The 27550-nt window shown below is 41.0% G+C and overlaps 1 protein-coding gene across 1 annotated transcript in view; it reads left to right on the top strand.

Annotated features, from left to right (window-relative positions):
- Positions 1-27550, top strand: part of SORCS1 (sortilin related VPS10 domain containing receptor 1) — a 310322-nt gene that overhangs the window by 222463 nt on the left and 60309 nt on the right. Inside the window, 5 exon segments of the mRNA XM_030030553.1 lie at positions 1108-1172; positions 10549-10667; positions 13673-13762; positions 18748-18927; positions 23386-23532. Of these exon segments, the coding sequence (XP_029886413.1) occupies positions 1108-1172; positions 10549-10667; positions 13673-13762; positions 18748-18927; positions 23386-23532 (601 nt within the window).

A 27550-nucleotide genomic window follows, 5' to 3' on the forward strand; every position in this document is an offset into this window, starting at 1 on the left:
GCGCATGATGATTAAAGGCTGGGGCTGCCTCTGATTGCAGTCAGTGGGAACTGAATTAAGGTCTAAATCACTGTTTGAACCTCACTTTTGATTTCCTGAAAAATAATGAGGCTTTGAACAGAACAGCATCTAATTTGTCTACCGCTGGAAATGAATGTTTCTCTTCCCTCATGCATCTATTAACGTGAAGGTCGGGCATCTAACAAGAAACTGGTTGTTTAACCTTTAGCCTTAATCTAGGATTATGAATTGGATGATGGGACCAAGACCAGAAACAAGGTTGATTGTCAGAGATGCTGCCGAGGCTGCTGTACAACGGGATTGGCACATACTTGCAGTCAGTACTGCCATAATTCAGACTGTCCATCAAACTACTGGCCATTTGAACTGTCCAAGGGAGTTGTCGAGGCCAGCAGTGTCAGTCCAGGGGAACCTCAACAATGGAAGCAAAGCTTGAATCCATAAACCCCTGATATGCAGTGCTCAATGTCTTTATGTTCTTGCTTGTTAATTCAGAGTGAACAAACAGTCATTTTCTGAGTCAATCTGATATTTCTTTTATTAATGGAACACTGTTTTTATTAGATTAGAAGTGATAAAATGTCTCAGGATGAAATGGGTTTTTTAAATTTCTTAATTAATGAGGTAATATTGATCATTAAGAGTGTCAATTAAGCAATGTGCATAAAATGTCCAATATAAAGGAACAGCTATAATTAGTATGCTGGCAAACACTATTATCACATCAATTAAAGTCTTCTGTATCCCACCCAGAACTGCAATGCATCCTTCTGACCAAACCAGGTGACACATCAAAATGTTAGGCACCAACGAGAACAGAAACAAGTCTCCAGGTGGAAAGAAGTGAAGGAGTCAGAAATAAAGAATTCATAAATACAATGGCATCGATTGGATAAAATGGTAGAATTTCTTTCCAAGTTTGTTTTCAAGTTTATTTTAGGGAAAACTCAAAAATGCTTTCAAAATTACCAGCTCTTACTTGTATGAGTTTAGGTCCAGCTAAACAGGATCTCCTGTGGAATTAAAATCTCAGACATTCATGGTATCTGTTGTTTTTAACGCCTTTGTATCATCTGTCTTTTACAGGTCTATGATGGGATCCGGTAGAGAGCCTGATCTCGTCCACCTGGAGGCAAAGACAGTGGATGGTCGTAAGTACATTAGCTTCCAAATATTGTGGTATTCTAGACTGCCCTCATATTCTTGTAATCACAGAATATCACGATGGAAATCTGACTTCTTTTTAGTATGAGAGGTTTGACTGTTCCAAGGCAGGTCTGTTAGAAGAGAAGTCTTTCCAGCAAGGCAAAAAGTTGGGATTAACAGGCTGTGAAAGGAGCCGAGAACATGGTAAGGAAGAATAGGTGATAAGCAGTAATTGGAGTTAGTATATACAGCACTTTTCTTTCTTCCTATGTGATTTTTGTTCATGGGAACAAGGCATTGGAGAGAAGTTCCTGGGTCACAGAGTCTAGCTGCTTTTGTTTCATGCAGTACATAATATCACCTTGTTTGTAGCTTTACAGTTTTAACAGACCAGGGATACTCTGCCTTAGGTATTACCTGTGAAAATACCTCATTTCTCTTGTATTAGAAACCTTTTAATGACCAGCCTAAGTGTATACTCCACTGTTATTGCTTGTCCTTCGCTTGTCGTTGTCCTTCGCTTTCATCAGCTCGTCTCCCTCCCTGCTTTGCCATTTGAGTTGCTTTTCTCCATTCCAGGAGCCTTCTTTACCTGCAACTCCAAAATATTCTCCTAATTGTCCATAAATTCTCTCAGGCACCCTAAGCCACCCGCTGGCCTTTTCTCCTCCCACCCATGCTTCCTCAAGGTTTATCTTTGAGCTCCACTGCCTTTGCAGATCTTCCTCCATGGATTTCTTTTCCACAACACTGGATTGCCTCAGGCAGGCATCACACCGAACACCTGGTTGCCATAGATCTCGTCATTGTAATTCCATATTGTTTCTTCTGTAAATAGCAGCTTTGCTGCAACATAACAAGCAGATTTTTACCAATCAATTAATTCCTTTAAAAATGGATAAAATTCTCCTCTGAATTGTACCCTCAAATGCGGTGGTGTTACTTAAAATGTGTATTTTGTCATCAGAAATTTAAAAACTGTCTGAAAAGGTAACTGTAAGGTAATCAGTTTTTTAACTTGCTGAAATGCAGCATGAAAGAGAATTTTTTGGAAGATGAATTTTGAAAAGAAACAGTTGCGATAGAAACCATAAAGTTTTAAAGGTCTTTCCATTTCAAGATATGCAAGATTAGTAAAAGTGAAAGAATTTATTTCTTATCATTTGTGATCTCTGATTATTATTTCTCCTCTCAATTCCACTTACCTGAACATGGCGGCAGGGCTGGGAACATGAGGCATTTTATTTCTTGGGACATGGTAAATGAGAATGAAATATTCTAACAGGACAGTGTCTATTTCAGCACAAAATATTACTGTTATAAAGCATTAAGAATTTAAGGTTATTGAGATGAAGCACTACAATTGATGTTTAAGGAGCTGTATTCTGGTGATGCTTTTGAGGGATGTTCAGCTCACAGTGGGCAGAGAAAGTGCCATGCTCCAAATGCCTTGAATGGTCTTGTTTGAGTTCTTAGGCTGTAACAAGAACATTTTGCACAGCTATAGCACATTTCTGCAAAAGACTTCTTGAGTGCTTAACAAATTAGTAAGCTGTATTACAGCTTTTAAGGTGGAAACCAAAAAACAGGTAGATAAAACTGGCCTTACTGAGGAATGAGGCATATTAGTAAAGAATTGTGGAATAACAAATTATTGCTTATCAGCTGAGCTCTAGTAACTGTTTCTGCGCATTTATATTGGCTTAGTTGTGAGGCAGCACAACTTAAATTTTTCTGATTAGGTGGTGACAGAACTACTAATGTAAATATAGCGGTGGTGTCAAACCTTCAACCAGTGGTGACCCCTCTTGCAAACTGGTCATTCAGATGAAACTTCTGCTCGTGACTCAGGACATGCCCAGCTCAGCTCATTGGCAATATAAGAAGATGTGTTGGATTTTCAGTAAGTGCATGCTCTGTTTTGCCCGTTGTTCCAGGCAGTGTTGGTCTCTGGCAGAGGACTATCGTGGGTAGCTGGAAGCAGAAACCTTGGAACATATCACAGCATTTTTTGCCAGAAGACATTTGGTAGCACTGCAGGTCACAGGATTTTGAGACTGAGACAGGCTAAGAGTGTGCACATGGTCCATTACTATAGTTACCATGACCAACTTGGTATATTCAGGTCTCTTGGCTACTAGAGACGCCTTCTAAGTACTAAATCAGTCTCCTTTTCCTGGATGAAGTAACCATGACTCTCCAATGGATGAACAAACCTTTCTTCTCTGGAATGAAGCAGGTGTGTCACTGCCAGTGGGGTGATGGGGTGAAGTGTGTTGAAGTGAGAAAGACACCTTTTTTTCAAGCTGAGGGTAATTTGCAAATAATTTTTCTTGGGTTTTTTTGTGGGTTTTTTAAAATGTTCTTGCATTTACTTATTTATACTTTGTTTGGAATATCTCTTTTGAGAGTTAACCAAGTGTAAAAATTCAATAAAGGGATTAAATTTGAGAAAGTATACTTGCCAAAACAATAAAATAAAAGATCCTGAAGTGGAAATACAAGGGCTAAGCAAAAACCTGCTGAACTCAGTACAAATAAGAAAACCCACTTCACTCTGGTGCTGGTATCTTTTCCACCAGAAGCTGAGTAGTACAACTGCAGCTTTAGGTGAGAAGAAGTAGAAATGTCAGCAGAGTATGGTGTTAGCCTGTCTCCCTGGCAGGGATGTTTGAGAACATCTATCAGCAACAACCTTAGTACTGGGCTTTCCCTGCTAGAACACCAATAATTCTCTCTGCTCCCTGATTATGGTCTGTCTGTGCGTTTTATTTATTGTGTTTATATACATAATGTAAAAGGTTTACAAGGACCAAAATAGGAGTCTCTTAGCAGGCATAAATCAGTATAACTTCAGTAGCATGTTGCTTTACACCTGCTGAGGATCTGGCTAGCAATGTTGTACCTGAGCACACGTTCTCCCTACCTTTTTTTTTTTTCCTTGGGATCCAGAAAAATCTGGACTTTTTCTGAACACACTGTGTCTCATCAAACTAGAGTGTAGGTAATGATGAACAAAGTGAGTACAGACTGTGCAATGTAGTTGTACTGATGGAGGCAGATTTGCAGGGCTAATCATTGCCATTTATATTTTTAATCCTGTTGTGTAAATTTTGGAGAGCACCAGGCAAATTTTCATCTTGTCAAATGTGATGGTTTTGTTTATTTTTTAAAGCCTTCAGGCCCAATCCAAGTCAAGCTGGGACTGAGAGCACAGTGGTAAAACTGATTTTTCTGGTTGGAAGAAGTTCATATGAACCTTATCTCACATTTCCATTTGTATGCTTGAGTGTCCCTGGTGTTCCACTTTGATTTTGGAAGAGGATCAAAGGCAAGCCGGCAAAGTCAGCAGGAATTGTGAATTTCTTTTGCCTGGTTTCAGGTCAACACCCCAGTAAGACAATTAATCCCCTACAGTTCTTAACCACACGACAAGCTTCTCTTTGTTACATTCACCACCATAGTCAGCAGGCAGAGTGACTAGTGGAGTTAAACCTAGGTTTGCTCAAATGCAGCTTGAAGTGCTTTCAGAAGGTGTATAAACTTAATGACATGTGGGTTTTAGGTTTGTAAAGAATACACAAGGCCTAAAAGATCCTTAATTAATGGGCTTATCTGATTTGAGCTAGGGAGGGTTATACTAGTAAGGCCTGATCCAAGCTAATTGCTATGGGAGGTAATTTTTATTCAGGTGATGCCTAGTGAGGAATCCAAACTGTTGGTGAGAATTAGAAAGTTGGATTCCTACAAGGCATTTGGACACTAACTGGGTACCCACTGGCCCTCCAGAGAATGGCAGAGCTGACTCAGAGAATGTCTAAGTGACAGTTTCTATAGATAGAAGTCAAGAAAACCAACTGTTAAAATTATGAGATACGCAGTCACTTATGTACATAGATGCCAATTGATTTTGAGTAGAGTTTTTAATTTATGGGTTTTTTGGGGTTTTTTTGTGTGGATGAAAGAAGCTAAGGGGTTTTCTAATGTGCTGGCAAAAATTTAGAGAGCTTCTGATATTTAAAAAAGTACTTTTGTTTCCTTTGCTTTTCTTCTGCTGTCCTGATTTACACAGCAACTTTTCTTATTGAAAGGTAATTTAAGTGCTGCTGTGATTACAGGTAAGACCAAAGCCTCACCTAGGGTCAGCAGGCATGCTCTGCCTGCTGATCAAGAGGGACTGAGCATCTGGCCAACAGTGTTTGAATCAGAAAGTTGTGCTAGGACTTTAATTTCTGTTTTCACAGACCATTGCTAGGAAGAAAAAAATAATCACTGCTGTTGAAAAAATGAGTAGGCAACCTAGCCTGACAGTCTTTTGCTAACATAGCTAGAGTGGTGAATTAATTCCCATAGTGCTCTAAACCTGTGAAGTGTTTTTTTTCCTGATTGTTTTTAGTATTTTTTCCTGATCATGATTAGTACTTGTCCTGGAGAATGACATCTGTTAATTTCTCTAATTATATCCTTATGCCAGAAATGGCAGAGGATATACTTCCCCATGTAAAGAAAGATTCCTGACTCTGACATGCAATGAAGAAAGATTAGCAGCAGGATAAAAACAGATTTGTGAGTAGTTAGTAAATGGGATGGCTTCATTTCACCGATCTTCATTACTGGTTAATTGCTTTGCAGTTGCTGAGTCCTGGAGAGTTGTGAATATATTCCTGTATCATAAACATTTCACAAATCAACATTCAGGCCAGATGGAAATGGATAAAAAACCGTCATTTTGTGTGTTTCTCAAAAAAAGAGTAGAAAGATTAAAGTATGGGAGAACGTTTAATTAAATTGTGGAACTCATTGCCATGGGAGATTGTGGATGCTGAAGGTGTACCTGGACTACCAAGATACTGGGACAAATTCTTATAATCTTTCCTAGGCTTCTGTTATTAGTCACTGTTGGAGAGGGGTTACAGGCCTGGGTCTTTCCATGAGATATGTTTCTACCATGTTCTTATGGTTCATTAGTTACAGGATGCCAGTCATCCTTCAAAGGCAGAAGCTATCCCTAATGTCTAAGCTGCTCAGTAATGAGCTGGGATACTTCATAGTAAATCTGGAAGACAAACAACTCATAGATTATGTGGATGCTCTTTGCATAAACTCCTGATTTGTCCTTAGTGGATTTATTTGTAGAAAGAAGGACACATTCCTCAATGAGTTAAAGACAAGAAGAATAAAAATGATACATTTGCAGTGAATACAGTGAATATTTTCTCTGACTCTCCTTCTGATCAAATAAGGTTTTTGAATGATATACATGCAAGCTTAGACTAGAAAGCAGTGGGTATTAGGTTTTGATATGTCATCCAAAAAACCACTTGGCAACAAAGTATCCTGAAGAAAGTCTTACTCTGCTTAAGGAAGGGATTTGAAACTGTCCTGTGTACTTTTGCAGAGGCTCGCCAACCTCCAGTATCCACCAATGACCTTCCATCTCCACCAGCTGAGCCAAGAAATGTCTCTGGGACAGTCTGGATGCATTTCCCTTGAGAACATATTAGCGTGGAGCTCAGGCTAAACAGAAGAGACTAAAATATTTCATGGCACAGGGTCCCCCTGGCTCTTAACTTTTGCTATGTGTTAGCATTTGCAATTCTCTTTCACCACTGAAAACAGATTTTGTCAGAGGTTTCCCTTACAAGATGTCTCCTCCATTCTTGTGTTCTGTGACTTTTCTTGCTTCCTCTTCAGAAATAGCTGCCATCCCCCAAGAAGAATCCTACTCTAGGTGTCTAAACCTGTCAAAATCAAAGTGTCTGGGGGTGTAAGAGCTGCATGTTGCTATGTTCTTCTCTCCAGGCACAGCATGACTTTGTTGTTGTATATTAAAAACAGCAGCTGTTGTTGGAGGTGAGGGTTCTGGAAATGAAAAGCATAATGTCCTAATTACCTATGGCAGGGAAAACATCTGTGCGGGAAAACTAATGAAATTAATTCCAGGGCTTAGCAACTGAATACATTAATTGACATTAATTAATGCTAAATTACAAAGCTCTGCCAATGGAATCACATAAAATGTCCATGAGAATCAAATGCTGAAACAAAATCCTTGAGTCAACGTGAGCACAGCAAAACTTCCCTTAGAAAAAAGAGGGATCCAGGCACTGCAAGAAGCCTGTTTTTCCTTCTTTCTGTCTCCCATAGCAGAGGGAGCTTTTCTTGGTGTGTACATCTCAGGGTTTGGCTGTTTGGGAGATTAGCTTAAGCAATTTCAGTGCCCTGCCCTTTAGTAGTTATTACTGGCATTTTAGAATTGAAGCCATGGAGAATTGCACTGTAAAAGTTCACAGGAATTGCCTTAGTAAATCTTCATCAATGATACAATCACTGTTGCACAGACTCCTGCGATCACAGCAGAAATAGACGTAGTCCCCATTCCTCCATTAAAACAGGATAGAAAAAACTTCAGTGACCTCTAATGGATGTCAACCTGACCTGCTCTTTAAAATCTCTTGTGGAGGAGATTCCTTAATCTTCTTTGCTGGCTGGCCCCAGCAGCACCCATCCTGTTACCTCCTGGTGCTGTCAGGATAGGTAACAGTAAGACAGCCCTGCAGTCTCCTCTTAGTGTCTCCCAGACAGCCGGTGTGCCTGTGGAAGTAAAAGGAAACAAGATGGGAAGCAGAGGTCTGATCCTACATAGCTCTATGCTGGGTGATTCGATCCCATGTATGAAAAGCCACCTAGTCTTGCCAACAGCTCAGGGGGCGGTGGGGCCAGCCATTTCAACTGACGCTGCTTTGATTGAGCTTGGGATTGCCGGGCTTTTGACTCAGGAACCTCACTGAGACAGAATGAGAGCCCACCTGGAGTAATGTGTCCAGCTCCAGAGCCCTCAGGACATGAAAGACATGGACCTGTTGGAGCGGGTCCAGAGGAGGCCTGCAAAAATGATCAGAGGGCTGGAGCACCTCTCCTATGAAGACAGGCTGAGAGAGTTGGGGTTGTTCAGCCTGGAGAAGAGAAGGCTCCGGGGCGACCTTATTGTGGCCTTTCAGTACTTAAAGGGGGCTTATAAGAAAGGTGGGGACAAACTTTTTAGCAGGGCCTGTTGCGATAGGAGAAGGGGTAATGGTTTTAAACTAAAAGAGGGTAGATTTGGACTAGACATAAGGAAGAAATTTTTTACAATGAGGGTGGTGAAACACTAGAACAGGTTGCCCAGAGAGGTGGTAGATGCCCCATCCCTGGGAACATTCAAGGTCTGGTTGGACGGAGCTCTGAGCGACCTGCTCTAGTTGAAGATGTCCCTCCTCATTGCAGGGGCCGTTGGACTAGATGACCTTTAAAGGTCCCTTCCAACCCAAACTATTCTATGATTCTATGAATGTGGGGGCTGCCATTCACGATACAATGGATTGAATTAAACAGGAGGAGTGGGAATTGGTTGTGTTGCAGGTGAAAAGATGCATGCTCATTCTCCATCTTACGAGAAGGAGGGGACATGCTGCACCACACAGTACTATTGGGTGGTGGAAGAGGCTCTGGCCCCCTTGTCCCCCACCTTCCTGGGAGCAGAGGGACAGAGGGCTGAACAGCTCTGAAAGGGAACTTTCCTGAACTCACTGGAATGAGCAGGCTGGGAGTTAAGTTGTTCCCTGCCCTCTCGTGGCTAATGTGGAAAAAATCATGTCCCTCTGAAGGGAAATGCATTTCGATCATGCTGTCTGGGCTGTATTAATTAATGTTTTGCAGTGAGCTGCGAAAGCATAAAATGTTATAAACTGCAGTGACTAATAATACTTAGCACTTTATATATTCCAAGAACTCTGCAAATGCCGGGGTAAAATCATCCCTCATCAAACTTTCCTGAAGGCTCGTTACCCTGCATGTCTGTTTCAAGCAGAAGTCAACAGCCCTTAGAAGCAAGGAAAGAAATGTCAAATGATAGATTTTAATTAAAACCAAGATTAAATATGAGATGGTAAAAATCCAGCCATTTCTATTTCAGTGTAAAATGCTACTTCTCTGATCAGAAGGTGGTAATTATATCAAATAAGGGCCTGTGCTTCTCCAACGAGGAAAAAGATTAGAAGTAGTTCTAACATTAAATGCCATGTAGTGTTTCTGTCATATAAGTGCTAATGCTAAAATGCCAAAATCCTTCTTCCTATAAATGAACTTTGTCATTAAACAAAGTGCAACTTCTTAATTGATCTGAAAGAGCCCAAATTGAATACTGAGAATCTGGTTGTGTATTGTAGGATAAATTACCACCATGAAGAAATTCAAATTGTTTTTCTTCAGGTGATGGATTATGAGGTGAGCACCCTGCAGTGCTCAGAATAGGAGATGAGGACATCCCATACAGTGACAGTGGATGAGATGGCTTTAGGGCTGCATTTAGGCCATTTACTTTGAACCATATGACTGATTGAAACTGCTAAGGCCTCTAGTTTCAAGAGAGGGTGGAATGATTGCCCAGGTCTGCCAGAGCGCATCTACCCACACTGTCAACAGAGAAGTAGGTAAAACCCCTGAGCAGAAGGTGGTCTGAATTACTTTCCAAGGTGATCTGAATTACTCTGCAGAGTGCAAGGACTGTAGGAAATACAGAGGTGTGCTGTGGAAGGGGTTCTCAGTGGTGACACTATGGGTCAGACGTCCTCTGGTGTCCTCATACTTGTGTATGCTCTGGACCTTGGCCATGTTCTAAATAAACTCAGCGTGTGACCATGGAGAAGCTGTCATGCTCTACAGCAAATCCCACACCATGGGGGTGACAGGAAAACTGTAGGGGCTCAGCACAGAGAGTATCTGCCCTGCAGCATAGACACAACTCTTCAGACCCATAGTTACTTTGAGAGTCACAGGACTTAGGCTGTTTGTTGCCTCTGTAAAGGGTCCTTCACAGCTCTGTTCCCTCACTCAGTTCCTTGCTTTAAGCTTAAGTCTGAGTATCATCCAAGTAAACTCAGCAGGACAGGTAACAGTGCTGAATGATGTGTCTTTGACTAGGTTTCTGTCAGACCTGAGCCACAAACATTACATTGTGCCACCTTCAAATGTTGCCTCTGGTCTACTTCCAGCATGGAACCACAAGAGTGGCATGCAGTAATCAGATCAGCTATCCTGAGCTCTCTCTTGGTATAAAGGAGCAATGTATAGCTCTGATGTATGATATAGGGTGGGATGAAAGGAATAACGGGAGGCTGAGGCAGGTGAAGAAGGAAGAAACTTAAAGGAAGAAAGTAATCAAGAGTGTATTTATGAGGGGTGTAAAGGAAAGAAGTGTTGTGTTGCGTTGAATGGATGGTGTCGCTTTATGTCACGTGAGGCTCGGAAGCAGAAATGCTGCCTCAGCAAATAGGTTTGTGACAGTAAGAAGAATCTGTGCTCAGGATCTCAAGTGTCTTGGTTTTGTTCTTTTCCTTTCAGATGCCCAATACATCACCTGCAAGATGCAGAACTGCAGCGAAGCTACTCGCAGCAAACCCTTTCCGGGCTATATTGACCATAACTCCCTGATCGTCCAGGATGATTATGTCTTCGTTCAGGTACAGGACACCCTCTTCTCTTATTTATTCTATTATTTTAGATTATATTATTCTGTATTTCATTATTTTCTCTTCCATTCCTTTGCACGTATGTGCATGTGTGTTAGCTCCCAACTAATCAGACAATACTGGATCCAAATAATAAAGGCACTGAGTGTATTGTTGCAGTTCCTTACAATGCTAATAGTGTTCCTTTTACCTCTAGTATCTTGTCACTGCAGGGTCATAGAGTTCCTGCCTGGAGCATCCACCGTATGTACTGGAGTGCTCTGTGCCACTCCCTGCAATCTCATCAGCACTCTAGGATTACTGCTGTAACCCCCCAGCTTGAAGTGATGTGTCAGTCATCTGCTATTACAGGGGAGTAGACCAAAGCGTTTTTGAGCATGAGAGGGAAATAGAAAAGGAGGGAGGGAGTCAGGGGAAGAACCAAAGAAGGAGTAATCAGGCTTTATTGTTATGCCTCAGTTGTGATTGTAGTGAAAAGGCTGAAGATGAGATGTACTCAGCCAAGCTGTGTTCCAGATGAGAGCTGGTGAATAGATCTGAACTACCATGGGTTTCATTAGGCTGCCGCCAGTGTCCATTTAATAACAGCTGAAGAGGACGAAAATAACAACAGAATTGCAGGGAACATGGAGGTGAACTGGAAATCATTAGGACTAAACTGGTCTTCCAGTTTATATTCTACCATGCTTGGGGATGGAGGGAAGAGAGAGGACTGATATTTTAAACTGGGTGAGTTGATTGCTAATTACCTTCAGTTAATGAACTCAGTCATAAACACCAGTCTAAATCACCCATAAATAAATCTGGGATGCACATTCCAGAATAGCTTTTGTGCCTAGTGTGTCTGAGGCATAAATGAAATGTTTATGTGGTAAGGAAAGCAGGGGCATGCATCACTGTTCAGCCATGCTCTCTCTTTCAGAATGACTGTGTGTTTGTCGCTTGAGTGACACAGGAGCTGGGGTATTTCTCTACATACATGAATTGATTCATTACTTCATCACTGATGCCGTGGTGTTGTGCTCTTCAAGATTGTTAGTCTTCTCTGTTCTGACCTGATGTTATTACACACTGGAGAGAAGCCAACCCCTTTGCGTCATCTGAAGTCACTGCTTGGGAGATTGTCTACCTTTCTGAACAGCCCTTGTATTTTGATGCATTTCTCTTTCTGTCTATAAACTGTTGTATAGTGTTCCCAGTGCTGTCAAATTTTGGCTTTGTTCTACCTCCATGCTAGCTGCATGGTGTAAGGAGGAGCATGTAAGGAGGAGCATGTGAGGAGAGGCAGCCTCTTACGATGTTCCCCTTAATGCCCAATGGGACTTTGCACAACTTCATATATTCATGTTCGTAATGCAGTTTGAGAAGTTATCATGTAATATTTGGATTTGGAAAGCTCCCATTGTAATCCTTAAACTTCTTAGGATTCTTAAACAGAAATAAATATAACAGGTCAAAGAGATAGTACTTCCCTATAATTAATAGTTAACACTTACAGGTATGAAATAATAATATTGTAATCCCTGGAAGCAACCTCTGCTTTGTTCAAAGTAGTCGAATTCACTGTTGGCTGGTAATTTAAAATGGGATTCTTCAAGAGGTTATGTTTATATCTGGATCTATCTGGCTGGCAAGGAAGAGCTAAGTAACACGCTGTGGCTGATGCTGGACCCTGCTTTATCCCAGGCGCTGTTCTTCAGACAATGAATAGCCCTATACCAGACAGTAAAGGCTTAGAAGAATAGATGAACACTGAGCATTCTACCCTAGCCTCCCCTATCTTCCTTGATCTCCATCTAGCTCTTCTGCAACTAAGGCATTTGGAATGAGAATTAGTAGGCTCAAAAGCAGGAGGATAAGGCAATGTGGGTTCATTTCTCCCACTACACTGTGTTTTATTTACAAACTCTCACTCTCTCATGAACAATGCTTCTGACCTCTCTTCCCCTAACTTTTGCCCAATTCCCTTAAAAAAAAAATTGTTGAAGAGCTTTAGAATAAGAAATAGTTCTTATTTTACTTAATCTGGTATGAACTTAGCCTCTGTGTATCTTGCATTTTAAACTACTACAGTGCATTTTAAAACACTACTAAAGAAAAGTCTTGATAAGCCCAGATATGAGGCAATGAAAGCAAAGTTCTGCATGGAGAATCCCTTGGAATATGTGTTCTTCAGTATCTTTCATCCAAGGTTTTCAAAATACTTTACAAACATTGATTATACTTCAGCAGCACTGGAAGCCAGATAACATTGACAGCTTTTTTTCTTTCTATTTCTGCCCCCCCCCCCCATTAATAGGTGGTAGGAAATGAAACCTCACATTGCTCTAACGCAGCATTTTCAAGGTCTTGCCATCAGTATTTAGGCACTTAAATAAATGGCCAGATCCACAGAAATACCAAACTGACTAAGCTTCTCCTGCCTTGAGGAGCTGGGAATGCTTAGCTGATCTTGTAACAGATACATATGATGGCTTGTACAGGGCCATGTTGTAACAGATACATATGATGGCTTGTACAGGGCCATGTTGTAACAGATACATATGATGGCTTGTACAGGGCCATGCAGGAACCAAAGGTAGAGGCAGAAATAGAAATCAAGCGTCATGTATGCCAACCTGCTGATCTAACCAATGGTCTACACAGCAGCTCTGCAGATAGCGAAGAACTGACTGTTTTATGGTAAGGCAGAGGAAAGCTGTGGTATCAGCAGGTGACATAATGGCCCAAGTGAAGCCAGGACTCTGCTTTCCTCAGACTTTCACCTGAAATTCTGGCCTTTGTCTCTCTTTGCACAAAATGGGATTCCTCTTGCTTTCTTTTTCAGCCACTGTCAGTTGGATCAATGTTTATTCATTAGCTGTAAGAGTGCTGCAGTTTTAAGCCATTGCTGCTAATATTGTGGTATTTCCCTTGACAGTTTTGCTTTATATTTTCGCTGATAATAAAAAAAAAATTAAAAAATCCTCATGATAACTTTCCTGCTTCTCTCATAGTTGACATCAGGAGGAAGACCACATTATTACGTTTCTTACAGGAGGAATGCATTTGCACAGATGAAGCTGCCAAAGTACTCCTTGCCCAAGGTAGGTTGTTGTTGCTGGAATGCCCATATGAACCTACAGATATTTTGATTGTACAGAAATTCTTGAATCCAACACAAGTAACTGCAAGATGACATGCAATGAGTGGAAATGTCATTCTTCTTTAACAGACTATTTGCAAGCAAGAAAGGACTGAAAACAAAGTCAGCACTTTGGCTAGTCAAGGACATCAGCATGAAATGTAGACAGATACCACAGTCCTTGTCAATTACCATTTCTTTATGGTTAGTTAATTAAGTTTTGGAGAGGACTCTGTTTTTTTTTCTTTTTTTTGGTCTTAAAATGCCCTTCTCCTGTCCCTATCCTGTGTGGGTTGCTTTTTGTGCTGTGCCTCATTAGCAGATTTTAATGGGAACCAAGCAAAGAGATGTCTTTGTGTGTCTGCTCCATATCTTCCCTAATTAAGAACAATGGTGAATTAGCATTGGAGCTTGAAAGGCTACTGCTGCCTTCTGGAGCTGATTTTTTTTTAAGAAGACCTATATAAAAAGTTGGTTCCATTTTGAAGAAATCACCATTTTGCAGCTGGGCTCGTAATAGCTTCTTAACAAAGACAGAGGATTTTTTTTTTTTTTTCTCTTTTTTGTGGCCTTTTCATTCTTGATATAGTCTGGCTTAAATGAAATTTAAGCTCAAAGGTAGCAAATGATCTTGTGGATTCTATGTAAGGTCTAACATCTGGAGACAATTAACAGAAATCAAGCAAGGATTGTCAAAAGGAAAAAAAGAAAGTGCAAGGTCAACCTGTTCCTAGAAGTTGAAAGTGCACCAGATTTTGTAGGTGGAAATATTAAAAGGGACAATTTGGCTAATATCACAACTGGCTGTCTTTGATTCCTCAACCCAACTGACCTGTTTATAGTGGATTGACTGGGTGGCTTTCATATAACCAGACTGCAACTCAAACCCAGGCCTTCAATGCCATACCTTACCTACTCTGCTGTTGTACCCTTTGCTCCTATTTACATCGCCTGAAAACCCAGGTTAGAGGACATTGAGTACCCTACCGGAAGCCATGATATCTTCTTGGCTCTGACACAGGAGACCTGTGGTCTACCCCAAAATCTTCAGTCATGTTTAAAGATAGGTTGGTTTGAAACTTCCTGTCCAAGCAGGAGGGAATTACTCTGTCAATTCAGATAAATTTAAACGGGTATTATTTAAAGTAGCCCGTAGCAGAGGAGTTGTATTTTATAGCATGGTTATTGTAACACCCAAATCAGAATTGTCATTTACAGCTGATTCTGACCATCTGTAGAGAAACTGCTTGCTTTGAACAGGTTGTCTCCTTTAGCCCACGCTTACTTTTCCAGCTGTCCACCTTCTCAAAGAGATCTCTGGAGAGCCAGGGAAAATGCACTACAATTAAATTGCAATGTGTTCTCAGAGAAGAAGAATTGGAGCAATACATTCATGTTATTTGACCTAAAGAAAAAGGCAGATATTTAAGGAGATAAGATGCTTTGTCACAATCTTGGAGTATCTTCAAAGACCAAAGAGCTACATTTGGCTTGGAAGGAGCTACAGTGGAGCTGTGGCTGTCTAGGAGGCTGCTAGCAAAGCAGGATAGCTGTTTTTATTAAAAATGCACAAAGCCTTATACTGTTCAAGGAATTGAAACAAACAGCTTCTTTCATGCCTAAATTCTGTTTTATCTCCTTCAGCTAAGAAAGAGGGGCCAAATATGGTAAACAGTACTATGCGACTTCTGAAATTGAAGACGGAAATACCAAGCTTTTTGTTTCTGCATGTCACTCTTCCTCAACTGGAGGGGTGAGAAGGCAGGCAGCTTTGGCAGGTGATACTGCTGCTCAGGCAGAAATGGCCTGCAGCAAATCAAAACTAAAGTATTCTTCTTGTTGGCCTGGTAGCCAGTTTGATTAAAAGCCTAAATGAACTTCAAACTCTCTCCCATACAAGAAGATGCCTGCATATGTGCATACAGGTTGTGTTAACCCTGTAAATGGTCTTTACTGAGACCTGTTAATTTCTGCAGTGATGTTGACCAGTGGGTTGGTACTGCCTATTCTGTACCACAGCACCACAATGTGGGCTCTGTCACAGACTCCGTAATGTCATTCATGATAATCACCTCAAATGTACACACAGGGTACATTCACTCCATTTTAGACCAATGCACTGGGCAGACATCTGTGATACTGAAGCAAGCCAAGCAATTTCTCTTTTAAAAAGACCTGTCCTTAACTGGTGCTGGGCTGAATACTGATGGGATGGGTGCATGTAGTACCTCTGTTTTAAATTCATCACCTTCTTTCAACCTCAGGATACACGTCCTGATGGAAGAAGCAATAACCACAAAAAATTCTTAAATACAGACCTTAAAAAGAGCTGACAGTCCCAGTAATTGACAGGATAAAACAGGCATTACACATCCCTGCTATTTATCTTGCCAGGAAGAAAAGTTCCCTGACCAAGTGCAAAAAGGGCAATTGAAGCATGTTTAGTAATTCAGAAAGCCTTGGCCTTTAGTCGTTTGAGTAGATGCCTGATCAAACCCATGCACAGCATCATGCTCTTACTTTTGTCTTTGGAAGGGCAAGAGGGACAGATAGTAGAACTGCATATTAATGTACTTCCAGTATGTGCTGGATCAGAGAAAGGAAAGCTCAGGCTCTCAGTAGGCAGATGCATGGGGAGCCACTGAAGATGACAACGACTGTTTGAGAAAGATGCCTGGCTTCACTTTCCTGTCCTCTTCCCTTTCTGTAGGGAGGTGAAACAAACATCTGTTGTAGTAGTGGAAGATGCAGTGAAGCTCTTGCTCCATATCAAGATGAAGGCTGTATTTTTGTATTATTGCTCCCCCCAAAAAAGCAACCCCCACTCTGAAAAAAATAAAATAGAAGTGAATATGATATGCTGATTAATTTTAATTTTCCCAATGAGGAAACTAAAATTTCCTGATGTTGGTCAAAGACCTGCTTGATGCCCATATACTTACTGATCCCTTTCTATCAAGGCTTTGCATTGTTACTGCGTCTATTGGACAAGGCCATATTAAAAGGAAAAGTTAATTGATCCCCAAAGGCAAACAGTTGGAACGCTATCATTTTTTACTTTCTGCAGTATGTATATTATGCCAATTCTGTCTCAATCTCCACTTCTCCAGGCTTAAATTCCTTCAGCCTTACTGGGGTCTTCTTTAGACTTGCATCTAACAGCATGATCTGATCAAAACTCAGGAAGCATCTAGTGAATAAATTATTTGCTTCTTAAGCATTCATGAAATTGCCTTTAGTTTTCTCTGGTATAGTCTTACTTATTATAGAGAGGTCTACCCATGTGTATATGCACATATGCAAAAGTTTAAACTTGAGATTAGAGCTGTGCTAGCCAACGCTGCCTGAAGCACATTGGAAACATCTACTCATGTAGATCTACCAGCAGATTGACTAGGGTGACAGTCTGAAATAAGGAGCCTCTGACAAACAGCTGCAGCATTAACTTCTACTAGCACAGCTGGAGCTAAGAGAGGATATCTATACACAACCACAATTAGTAGAAGGCAGTGGGACTTATATTGCCTTTCCTATTGCCTCAGGATTTAAGCCAATGTGTTCCTCCACAAAACCAGCCCATCTTCTGGGATACATTTTTCTCCAGCGCAAAGAAGCAAGTAAATCAAGTGAATATTTATCCACTCCACACTCAGATCTGGATCTGGATGAACAAACAACTGTTCTGAATCTTAACTTCATGGTGAATCCACTTTCAAATTTATAGATTGGATTTCTTCATTACATTATTTTTCATCTTTACATTACAAGGCTCCATCTGGAAGTGTTAATTCCCCCTACAAAACCATGAGAAAGTGAATTGTTAAAGGCTATTATTAACATAAGGAAGAAGTAGCATCAGCTTCCAAAGAGTATATTTTCTGATAAAGTTCCCAGTTTTGCATATAGAAAGCCCTGGCTGAGATTCGTGGAAGCAGAATAACTTTGGGATATCTGCCCAAAACAGACAGAACAGCTGAATCTTCTGGGAATCACCTGGTGCTAAGAAATCTGCATTTCTTCTCCTACCTCCACAGATTTTTATGGCACAAAAGAACTCGGGATGCCTGTGCTGGGCAGATAGAGCCTGGGAATTTCATTATAACAGTCGTTCTCGGTGGCTTTTTTCCACTGGGTAATAATTTCTCCAGGCGTTGAAAGAGGGAATCAGGTTTAATAGTTTCTGTTTTTTCTTTAATTATGCAATCTTTTCATTCCTTCCTGCCTGCTGTAACACACAGAACAAACAGACTAAAACAAAACCTCACTCATAACACTAGTGATCTAACTACAATTCTGCTCTTTACATCTAGTGAGGATTAGGGTTGTCTTTCTGTTACATTTCTTGGGGGAGTGTTCAGCACAGTGGTCCAGGCCCTTGGCTTCTAGTCAACACTGTCATTTAGAAATAATAAATAACAGCAGTACTGGCTGCAGATGTTAACCCATCAGATTCTCCTTGTATCAGTTCAGAAACTTGGTTTCTGAATGCTAGGCAAGAAGCAGGTGTTTCAGATGCTGCGTTTTTCTTCTTTTAAAAAAAACCCCACATTTTTAATATCTGTGATTCCACAATCACAAGTGGAATCACTGAGATGAGAAAAAAAATGCAAACCAAATAAACACCACCCCCACCACCCCCAACAAAGTACTCATTAAAATGACAGTGTTGGTGCAAGGTGGGGAAAGTGCTGCTGTATAACACTGTACTGCCAATGTAAATGTTCAATTAACACCTCATGAGTTAATTACCGCTTTGAAAATTGGCAGAAGATAGCTAGGGTAAAATATTCCTGGATGGGATTATCCGCTTACAGGAGTGTTGTCTACAGTTTCCGATTAAACTCCAGCCTTAAATATATCCCTTGCTCCACCACAATTGCTTTGGTGCCCTTGGAAATGATGGAGCAGAGGTCCCTCTAGTAACCTTCCTCTCTTTTCTTTCCCCAGGACATGCATGTTATCAGCACCGATGAGAATCAGGTGTTTGCAGCTGTACAAGAGTGGAACCAGAATGACACATACAATCTGTATATCTCTGACACCCGAGGGGTGTACTTCACCCTGGCCTTGGAAAATGTCAAGAGTAGTCAAGGGCTGGAGGGGAATGTGATGATTGACCTCTATGAGGTATGTCATGACTCCAAATATCTCATTGCTATCTCAGGAGCTCACGTGATGCCAGTACCATTTCCTTCTTGCACATCAGTCTCACAATATGCATATGAACAGCAGAGCCAAAAAGTGACTAAACACATGGGTTTACCCTCCTTTTACTTAAGGGCCTCAGTGCAATCCGCTGAGTTTCAAGGCCAGGTTTTACACAGGTGTTGAATTTAGGCCCAGCCTAATACTATGAACAGGTTCACTGCTGTACTCTCCTGTAGGTTCTCAGGTGAGCTCATAGCTCTTTCATGCACAGGAAGATAGGCATCGGAAAATGCAGTGGAATAGTTCATTCAGTCCCTAAGAGGAACTCTAAGTTTCTCAGCCAAAATCCTCCTGACCCACATTGGTCCAGCCTATGGCTCTAAAAGCTCCCAACACTCTGAATAACATAATTCTCTAATTTTTGTTGCATTTCTGACAGCCTAATCTCTTGTTTTAGAAGTAAGGAGAGACAACAGTTTTCAGCTATCTTTGTGACCTTTCTCAGCTTGGACTATTCTGGGACCTGAAGTGATTTTAGATATGCCATCTTGGGCTATCTCATGAGCATGGGCACTCTCCTACCTCATTTCGATGTCCCTTTTACCCCTGAGCCTTTTTCTGACAAGTACATTCTGCCTGAGGTACCTGTAAAAAGGCCAATTTACATTGTCTTTTATGACAACTGATCCTAAGAATAGGACTTTTAATGTGCCCTTGTACTTCTCTTGCTCTGCTGCCTATTTTACTCTTGGAGACAGCACTCAGCTAAGTAGAAATTCAGTCCTCAGCTGCTGTTTTGAGGGTCAGCTTCTCTTTTCAGGTCTCCTTCGTGGGATTTTCTTACCATTTAGAATAAAGTCAATGAACTAGATCTGAGTTCCTTTGAAAATGAAGATGCTTCCCATATTTCCCCATCACCATCTGAATATTAGCTCTGCTATGTAGTTTGCCTTCAGCTGCCCTTTACTTGGAAACCACCTTGAATTGCCCAAACAGAGAGCCCAAGTCTTGTACATAAATGCAGATGAACTGTAGGAGGATGGGCACTGGCATTTCAGTCATTTGGACATTTTTACCATTAATCTCTCTGCAGCACTGGCAGCCCATGGAAAAACTGTTGCCTCTTATTACTGTCAGCTTGAGAAGCAGTTTCACTGCATTATGTAAAGGTGTCCTACATCCCAGGGGGGAAGAAAAGCCTTTGTTTTGTTTTATTAGGCTGACACCACACAGTAACCTGGATTGAAATTGATGGAATCAGACTTGTAGCGTCATATCTGCTGATTATCTAGATAGAAAGAATATTGGCTGACACTGAACCTGGCACAAACCTTCCTTTCAATTTGATGTTCTAGCTGGAAGGGAACAGAAAGCCATCCAGCGTGATTCTCCCAGTAGGGTTGTTGCAAATGATGAATGCTTTAGGGGTAAATGGAAATGAAGACGAGAGAAGAAAAAAATGCATAGATAAATTAAAAGGAAGTGGAGAGGTTGCAAAATGAGTCCTTCTGTGGTGACAGCGGAATATTTAGAAAAGCAAGATTATTTGAGAAGATGCCAGAGAAAGACCTGTTTAATGTGCACGTGTCTGTGTGTATGTTTGTCAGGTGTTAGAATTAAGTTCTTCTGGTTGCATTGTAGTGAATGTGTTTGTGTGCGTAGATTCCTAAACTGTTTTTACATCAAGGATAAATCTGCTCAGTGCTGCTCAACGGGGAATTGCATTGGGCACGAAGAGAAAATAGAAGTTCTTTTATGGTGCCTCGTCATGTTCTCCCTTCTCTTCTCCTGTAAGTCATCAGGAGCCTTTCACTCAGAGATTGTTATTTCAGTGTGTGGACTCTTCTGCTGCTGGACCTTGTAGAGGATGAGGAGACCACTCCTAGAGGGACGCTATTCCCCCTCTGGATGTTGGACAGAGCAGGGTATGAGAATAGCTCTCATCTCCACCACCTTCCAGTGCCACTTCATCAGTAGCACACTGGACTCAGCATTCAGTGGGTCTGCAGTCACAAAACGGCTGTCCTAGAGACCATCTTCTAGAGCAAGGGAAGAGCAAGAATCACTGGCCATTGGGTCTGAGTGCCCTTTCTAGTTTCTGCATCTCTCCAGTGATGTGGTATGGCTCTGCTTGGCTCCGTAGTTGGACTGGTCCGCAGCAAGACAATCCTGCCTGTGGGAATCCATGCCTGAAGCGATAACAGACTGTAAGGAGATGTGTCTATAGCTATGGTATATATGCCTGTCACTCTGGGACTTATTTTTTTTTTAGCAGTATGCATCTTGGATGGGAAGTATGTTTGACGTATGAAGTTGGTGATGGGGAGTGAAGAATGTGTTTTGAGTTGTGTGAGTGTTTTGTATAAATCTTTCTAAAACTGTAGATAGCATTTGCAACTGCACACAATGCATTTGGGGCAGTGAGGATTGTCTACAATGCCTGTGTGGGAGCTGATGGAGTGCTTTTCTCTCTGACCACTGGTGGTCATACACTTACTTGCATATGTCTTTCTCGCTTATGACTGCATGAACAGCAGGGATGAACAGATCATTGTGTGTGTCATGATTGTGTATATGCAATAGGTGTATCTCTTCCTACTGACAGCACACAAACATGTTTAGTGTGTGTGGTCTTTTTTTTAAGATAAAGCTGTCTGAGACTGACAGTATAACTTACACTTTGCTTTCTCAGGAAAGGATTCTGAGTCCCAGACCATGACTAGAATCATAAAAAGAAAAATTCACAGGATTTCAGAACACATTTATCACCTGATATATAAAATGTTCTTTAATCATTTATGGCTAGCATTTCACAGGGACTATATAATACAACTATTTCAGGACAACAAAGAAAAGTACAAATGGAGCTATAGGCTCTGGCCTCTGGTAGTAAAGGCAGAACTATGTTATTTTTCCAGCCCTCTCTATTCATGCAGTATCACTGGGAAACAGAGTACCCTTGTCTTTTCAGGGTGCCTTTCTACTACAACAAAGAAATCCTGAATATTTAGTTGGGTGGGACCAAACAATCCAGCTAAGAAATTGAAGAGATTATCTTTTTATGCTTATATCAACAATAAATTAGTTAACTACTTAATTTGAAGTCTATTGCCCATTATAGCAAGTCATGTCTAAGTCTTTACATAACTTCAAATGAAATTCAGTGCCATTGCTCAAGCAGGGAAGTGCTATTCGGAATGACTAAGTACACCAATGTACTGTACCAATGCACTGTACACTAGTAGTCCCACAGCATGTGACTAAAAGTGCAGTAAGGTCCTACACACTGGGAGCTGTAGCATCCAAATCCAGCCACATAATTAAATCAGTTGAGCTGGAACAAACTCTGAATCTGCGGTGTAACCATTTGCCACATGATGCCATTTAAGTAATTTTTATGAATAAAAAGTTTTGATGAATGATTCTGTGTACTAGTTCTACATCATAAGAAGAGATGGGGTGGCTGACTGAACAGACTTGCTGTAAACCAAAAAGTTTCTCACTTTCCCCCTCCTTCTCCCGATTTCACTTCACTTTTTATTGCAGCACTCACATTGCAGAATGACAGCCTAACAAATTCATTCGCAAGCTGCAGCAGCTATTGGGCTATTGATTTTCAGTGCACTGAGAAGATGGGAACATACTGCAGTGTGAGTTGTGGTTTGAGGTTGACTTTTTTTTCTCCCCACTAAGACACTTTTGGGCTTGGTTCCAATGTGAGTCTGTTAGCATCACATCTTTACAAAATCCTCCTGCAGGTCTATGGAGGAAAGCTGTTGGGTAAAACACCAGGAAAAATAAAAGAATGAGAATCTCATTGCTAGCTCTATAACTAGCATTCTGGGTGGCCTTGTTTGAGTCACCAGTGCTTCGGTTTCCTCAAAACACGAAACCGTAATAAAAATACCTCTGTGGCCCAAGTTATCCTGTTGAAACACTGATGATTGTGAAACACATTGGGATCCTTAGATGAAATGTCTTAAGCAGGCTGTATGAGAATACAAGCACTGAACTGCAAGTTTATGTGTGTGTTGTGATTTTCTTTGCAAGGCCATAATTTCTGCTGTTTCCTGCTACTGGAGTGCAAGAGGCAAATAATTGCCCTGTGCATATTTTGTCTTTCAGGGGGAAGGATGCCTACACAGTTGAGAGGTTGTCACTTTACGGATAATGCCATTGATATCTTACCATATTCCCGTGCTTATTCTGAAACATAAGCTTGCTTTTCCAATTGTCACCTTTCCACCTGTGATGGTCTTATCTTGTCCCCAGCACCTCAATTTCCCTTCCTTTCATGCTCCTTGGCAATTCTTGCCCTGACATCTACCACACTGACACAGTCACCAGATCCCTGTTGGGTTTGACAGGGCAAGAGAGACACATGCACAGAACCTGTATTGGCTTGATCTATTTTTCAGCCATGTCAATTTTTCCTAGGTAGCAGGGATAAAGGGAATGTTCTTGGCTAATAAGAAGATTGACAACCAAGTGAAAACTTTCATCACCTACAATAAAGGGAGAGACTGGAGTTTGTTGCAGGCTCCGGACACTGATCTGAGAGGAAACCCTGTTCACTGTCTCCTAGTAAGTACCTGGGGGGGAATTTGGGGGGTGGTAACATCCCAGAACAATCTTTTTCTACCAGGTAACACAAGAAGGAGAACGCAGCTCCTCTCTCCATGTGGTGTATCTCTTGGAGGGAATACTGCATATTAAAAGTGCAGTACATCAGGCTTGGGCTGCCAGCTGGTATTGCAAGAGCTGGCATTGTAATTTAGCTTAATTTAATTTAATTTCTGGAACAAAAGGAAGCATCGTAGATCAGCTTCCTTCTGCACAAGTAATGGTCTCCCCTTAAACAGCAGGTGAAGCTGGATGCCGTTTCTGCGCAGTTGATTCTCTGGACACTAGATGGGAGGAGTGAGCTGTTGTAGCTCAGAAACTTTCAGGGACCTAATAACTTGAGACAGGCTCAAAGGGAAGGAGAGCTCTGATTTCTTTCAGGCTGCTCTGTTGGCAGTATTAATATTTATCATTTTCTCTTTGAGCTTAGAAGTGAGAATCGACACGTTCATCCAAATATATGTGTAGCTATGTGTTGGGTGTATATTGTATCTATCTCTGTACTTAGTGATATAGTTCAACATATAGATCAGTCTTTAATCATAATTATATGCAAACAGTTTCCAAGGGTGAAAGTGAAATACAAGCAGTGTGAATAGAATTGGAGATCTCTTTCAAATTAGAAAGCTTAGACTGATCTCAACATATTTTTCAACCAATATAATCCATACACGGTAGTGGGATAATACTCAGAACCCCAGCCTTTGGGATTCTCAACAGCTTTTATATTACGCAAATTCTAACATAGTTACAGGCAGAATCAGGGGAATTATTTAGACTGCTCTTCCTCCTGATGTCTGGTACCTGCATGTTGTTTCCCATGAGAAAAAAAAAATGTTGTTTCTCATTTTGAGGCTGTAAGTTTTTTACTATCTTAATCAGTATTATATTTTGTGCATTGTGCTAAGTATCTGAATGCTGCACTAATCTCTTAACTGAACGCCATGCGTTATTGCAAGAGCAAAGAATAAATAACTTGATATTGAATTCAAATAATTGATTTTTTGATTAAGCCAAAATGCAAGCCTCTCATTTTCTGTCCAGTTTGGAAAAAAAAAAAATAGGGAGGACTGGGGGCCAAACATAAGAGTTATTTCAGAGCGTGACTAAATTTGTTTGGGTTTGTTTTCTTCTTCCAAGTTTTTAAAAATTTTAACTAAGGGCATTTTTAAATTAAATCTTTCTATGTGATGAAAACCAAAAAGATGGTATTCAGAAAACTTTGCAGACATAAAACAGTTGAATTTTTTGGCAGGAGCTATGTGTAGAAGCCTTTGTGTTTCAAATAGATTGTAATCTAGTTTTAACTCAAGTGAACATATTTGGTAAAAAACCCACACCTTGACTTTTTTAAATTATGTCTAATTTTATCAGAAACCCAAGATTTTTATTATATGATAAGATAGTGTAATAATTTAGGGGGCTGGCAAGGCAGAAGAAATAAAAACCATGCAGCCAAGTAAAATAATCAAAGTAAACTTTATTATTTTTCCATAAATTTTAAGTTTGAGTTCTGAGAAACGGTCTTTCTTGGTATTGTTGTGCACTGATCAAGAGAGATCTGACTTGCTGTTGTGGGTATAAATGAGCCAGAGGTACTGCTCTGTGGGGTCCTTATGGAACAGTCGTTTGCAGGAACTGCGTATTTTATATACAAGGGTATGCTGCCACTGTAGTTATCCACGATATAGTGGAAGTGGTCGTATGACTGTGTATAAACCAGGACTGGATGGTTCTTATGGAGAGAGGGGATTATGGCTCCCTTAAGCCTTCCCATCCATACTGTATCTACTACTATACTCATGGGCACCTGAGAACACAATTCATTTCATTTAAAATTAGACCAGGTATGCCTGGACAAGCTGGAATTCCCCTGAGGGTGGTAAACTTGAACAAGCCAGGCAAGGGGTCATAAGCAAGGGCAGAAGTGTGGGCACTTGTAGGGACACGGTGATAACTGACCCAGAGAAGTTCGTGGTTCTCTGTGGTTTGTATTTACATCCTTGTAGCTCCACTGTGCACAAACCACTATTTAAATACTGGTTCATTTCTATTTTGCTCTCTATGCGGCCATGTACTTGCTCTGAGAATTGCTTCCACCTGTGCAAGCTCGATGTAGGCTTGTCATCCTGTTCGCACTGAAAAGCAACCACTTCTTAAATGCACTGTGAACTGGGCTGGGGTGGGCATCTCAGATCTGTGGGCATCCGTAGAAATTGGTCCATGATTTCAGGGTGGTAAGGGACAAATGCTCAATGAACTTAAACTGTGTTGCTCAGTCTTTGCCCTTCCAGAAGGAGAACGGAAAGGAACTTAGTCAGCCCTTCCCTGTGATAAGACCAGAGGGATGTTTAGCCATGTTTATGTTTCCTCTTCCCTTTTACATCAGGTAAAACAGGCAAGAGGTTTATTTCATTGTCTGAGTACTCCTTCATGCTTAGGTTGTCACAAGCTACAGGAATGGCAGCAGAGCACAGATCATCAGCTGAGCATACAGGGTCTCAGGTGGTCAACTTGCAAATTTGCAAGAAAGCAAATAGATGAAATCTGAACTAAACTGACTTGTTAGGTCTTCTACAGGAACAGGCTGTCTGCCTGCAAGAGAAAGGGAGGATAGGGGTACAGAAAATGCACCAAATCAACAAAGTAAAATAACAATCCTGCAAGAGAGAGACAAGCTATTTAAAAATCTGATTTGAACTTCACACTTAATGGTGGGGGAAGATGAAGGCAGAATATGGAATGCAAGAATTCAAGAAATGATAGAAAAGAGACCACAGAAGTTGGGAGTGGTAGGCAAATTTTCAAAGCAAAAGCACTGGAAATGTACATGTCTGGAAATACGTCAGGGATCCATAAGGGCATTCTGCTGAGGGAAAACATGGAGAAAATGAATTGTCCCCTGCTCTGAGGCAATTCTGTTCCTTGCCAATGTGACGTAGCTGTAGTATTTAAACTGTTCACAAACTTCACTCACCTCTTTAGCCACACTCTGTGTACCCCTGCATCACCAGAAGTTTTACCTCCTTAGGTCAGTTGCTCCTTTTCCTTCTACATATTACTGTTCCTGGCATGATCCTGCTTTTCCTTGGCATAGCTAAATGAATTCTTAATAGTCCATTGTACATCTAGCTTAGCTCCCATCCTTACTCCATGGCAGATACTAATGCTTTCACGCTGCTGGTTTTCAGCATAATTGTCTCTAGCAATAGCTTGGGGCACAGCAATGACGTATGTTCCAGCTTGTTGGCAGAATGAGATCTACCCTTTCCCAGAGTGACAGGATGGTCCCTGGCCTGCAAGTGCAATGCTGTGTCCTCTGTGCATCTGGTCTTTCAACCTAAACTAAGGGAGAGTTAATGCAGAAATGGGTACATAGCAGCTAAGTTGGCAGCTAAGAAGGTTAAGAGGGAATCTGCTTGAAACACAAGGCGAGCCAGACGGAACCATCTCTCTACTGACAGTACGCTTGAGGTGTTCTTTTCTCAAAGCAACTCAGAGAATTTCTTTGCATTTTTTGTGAGATGGCACTGAATAATGAACATGGAGGAAAACAATGAAATTCCATCTAATCCCAAGGTTTTATTTTTCTTGTTTATACCACTTGTTTTCTAAGCTGAATACACTTAATCTTCATAAAATAGCTGCCAAGGTATTATATCCCAAAGATGCTGGTTTTGTTTGATACTTATCTTGTGCTGTGAAGTGGTTAACTGAGGAGTAATTCTATCTTGCAAGTTATGGGCATCTGTCTAGGAGAGTTAATCAATTAGCTTTCAAGGATGGTCTGGTGGTTGAAACACAGGGCTGAATCTCAGGAGAATCTTGATTCAATTTTTAAGCCTATCTCCCATTTCCTTGGGCAAGTTATTTATTTTCTCTATGCCTCCCTTCCCCAGACATCTGTTTATTCCCTCCCACATTTTGTTTGTCTTGTCTATGTGGATTATAGGGATTTCAGGACAAAGACCCTTTTCTG

This window comes from Aquila chrysaetos, chromosome 11, assembly GCF_900496995.4.
Source record: "Aquila chrysaetos chrysaetos chromosome 11, bAquChr1.4, whole genome shotgun sequence".
In the NCBI taxonomy this organism is placed as follows: Eukaryota; Metazoa; Chordata; class Aves; order Accipitriformes; family Accipitridae; genus Aquila; species Aquila chrysaetos.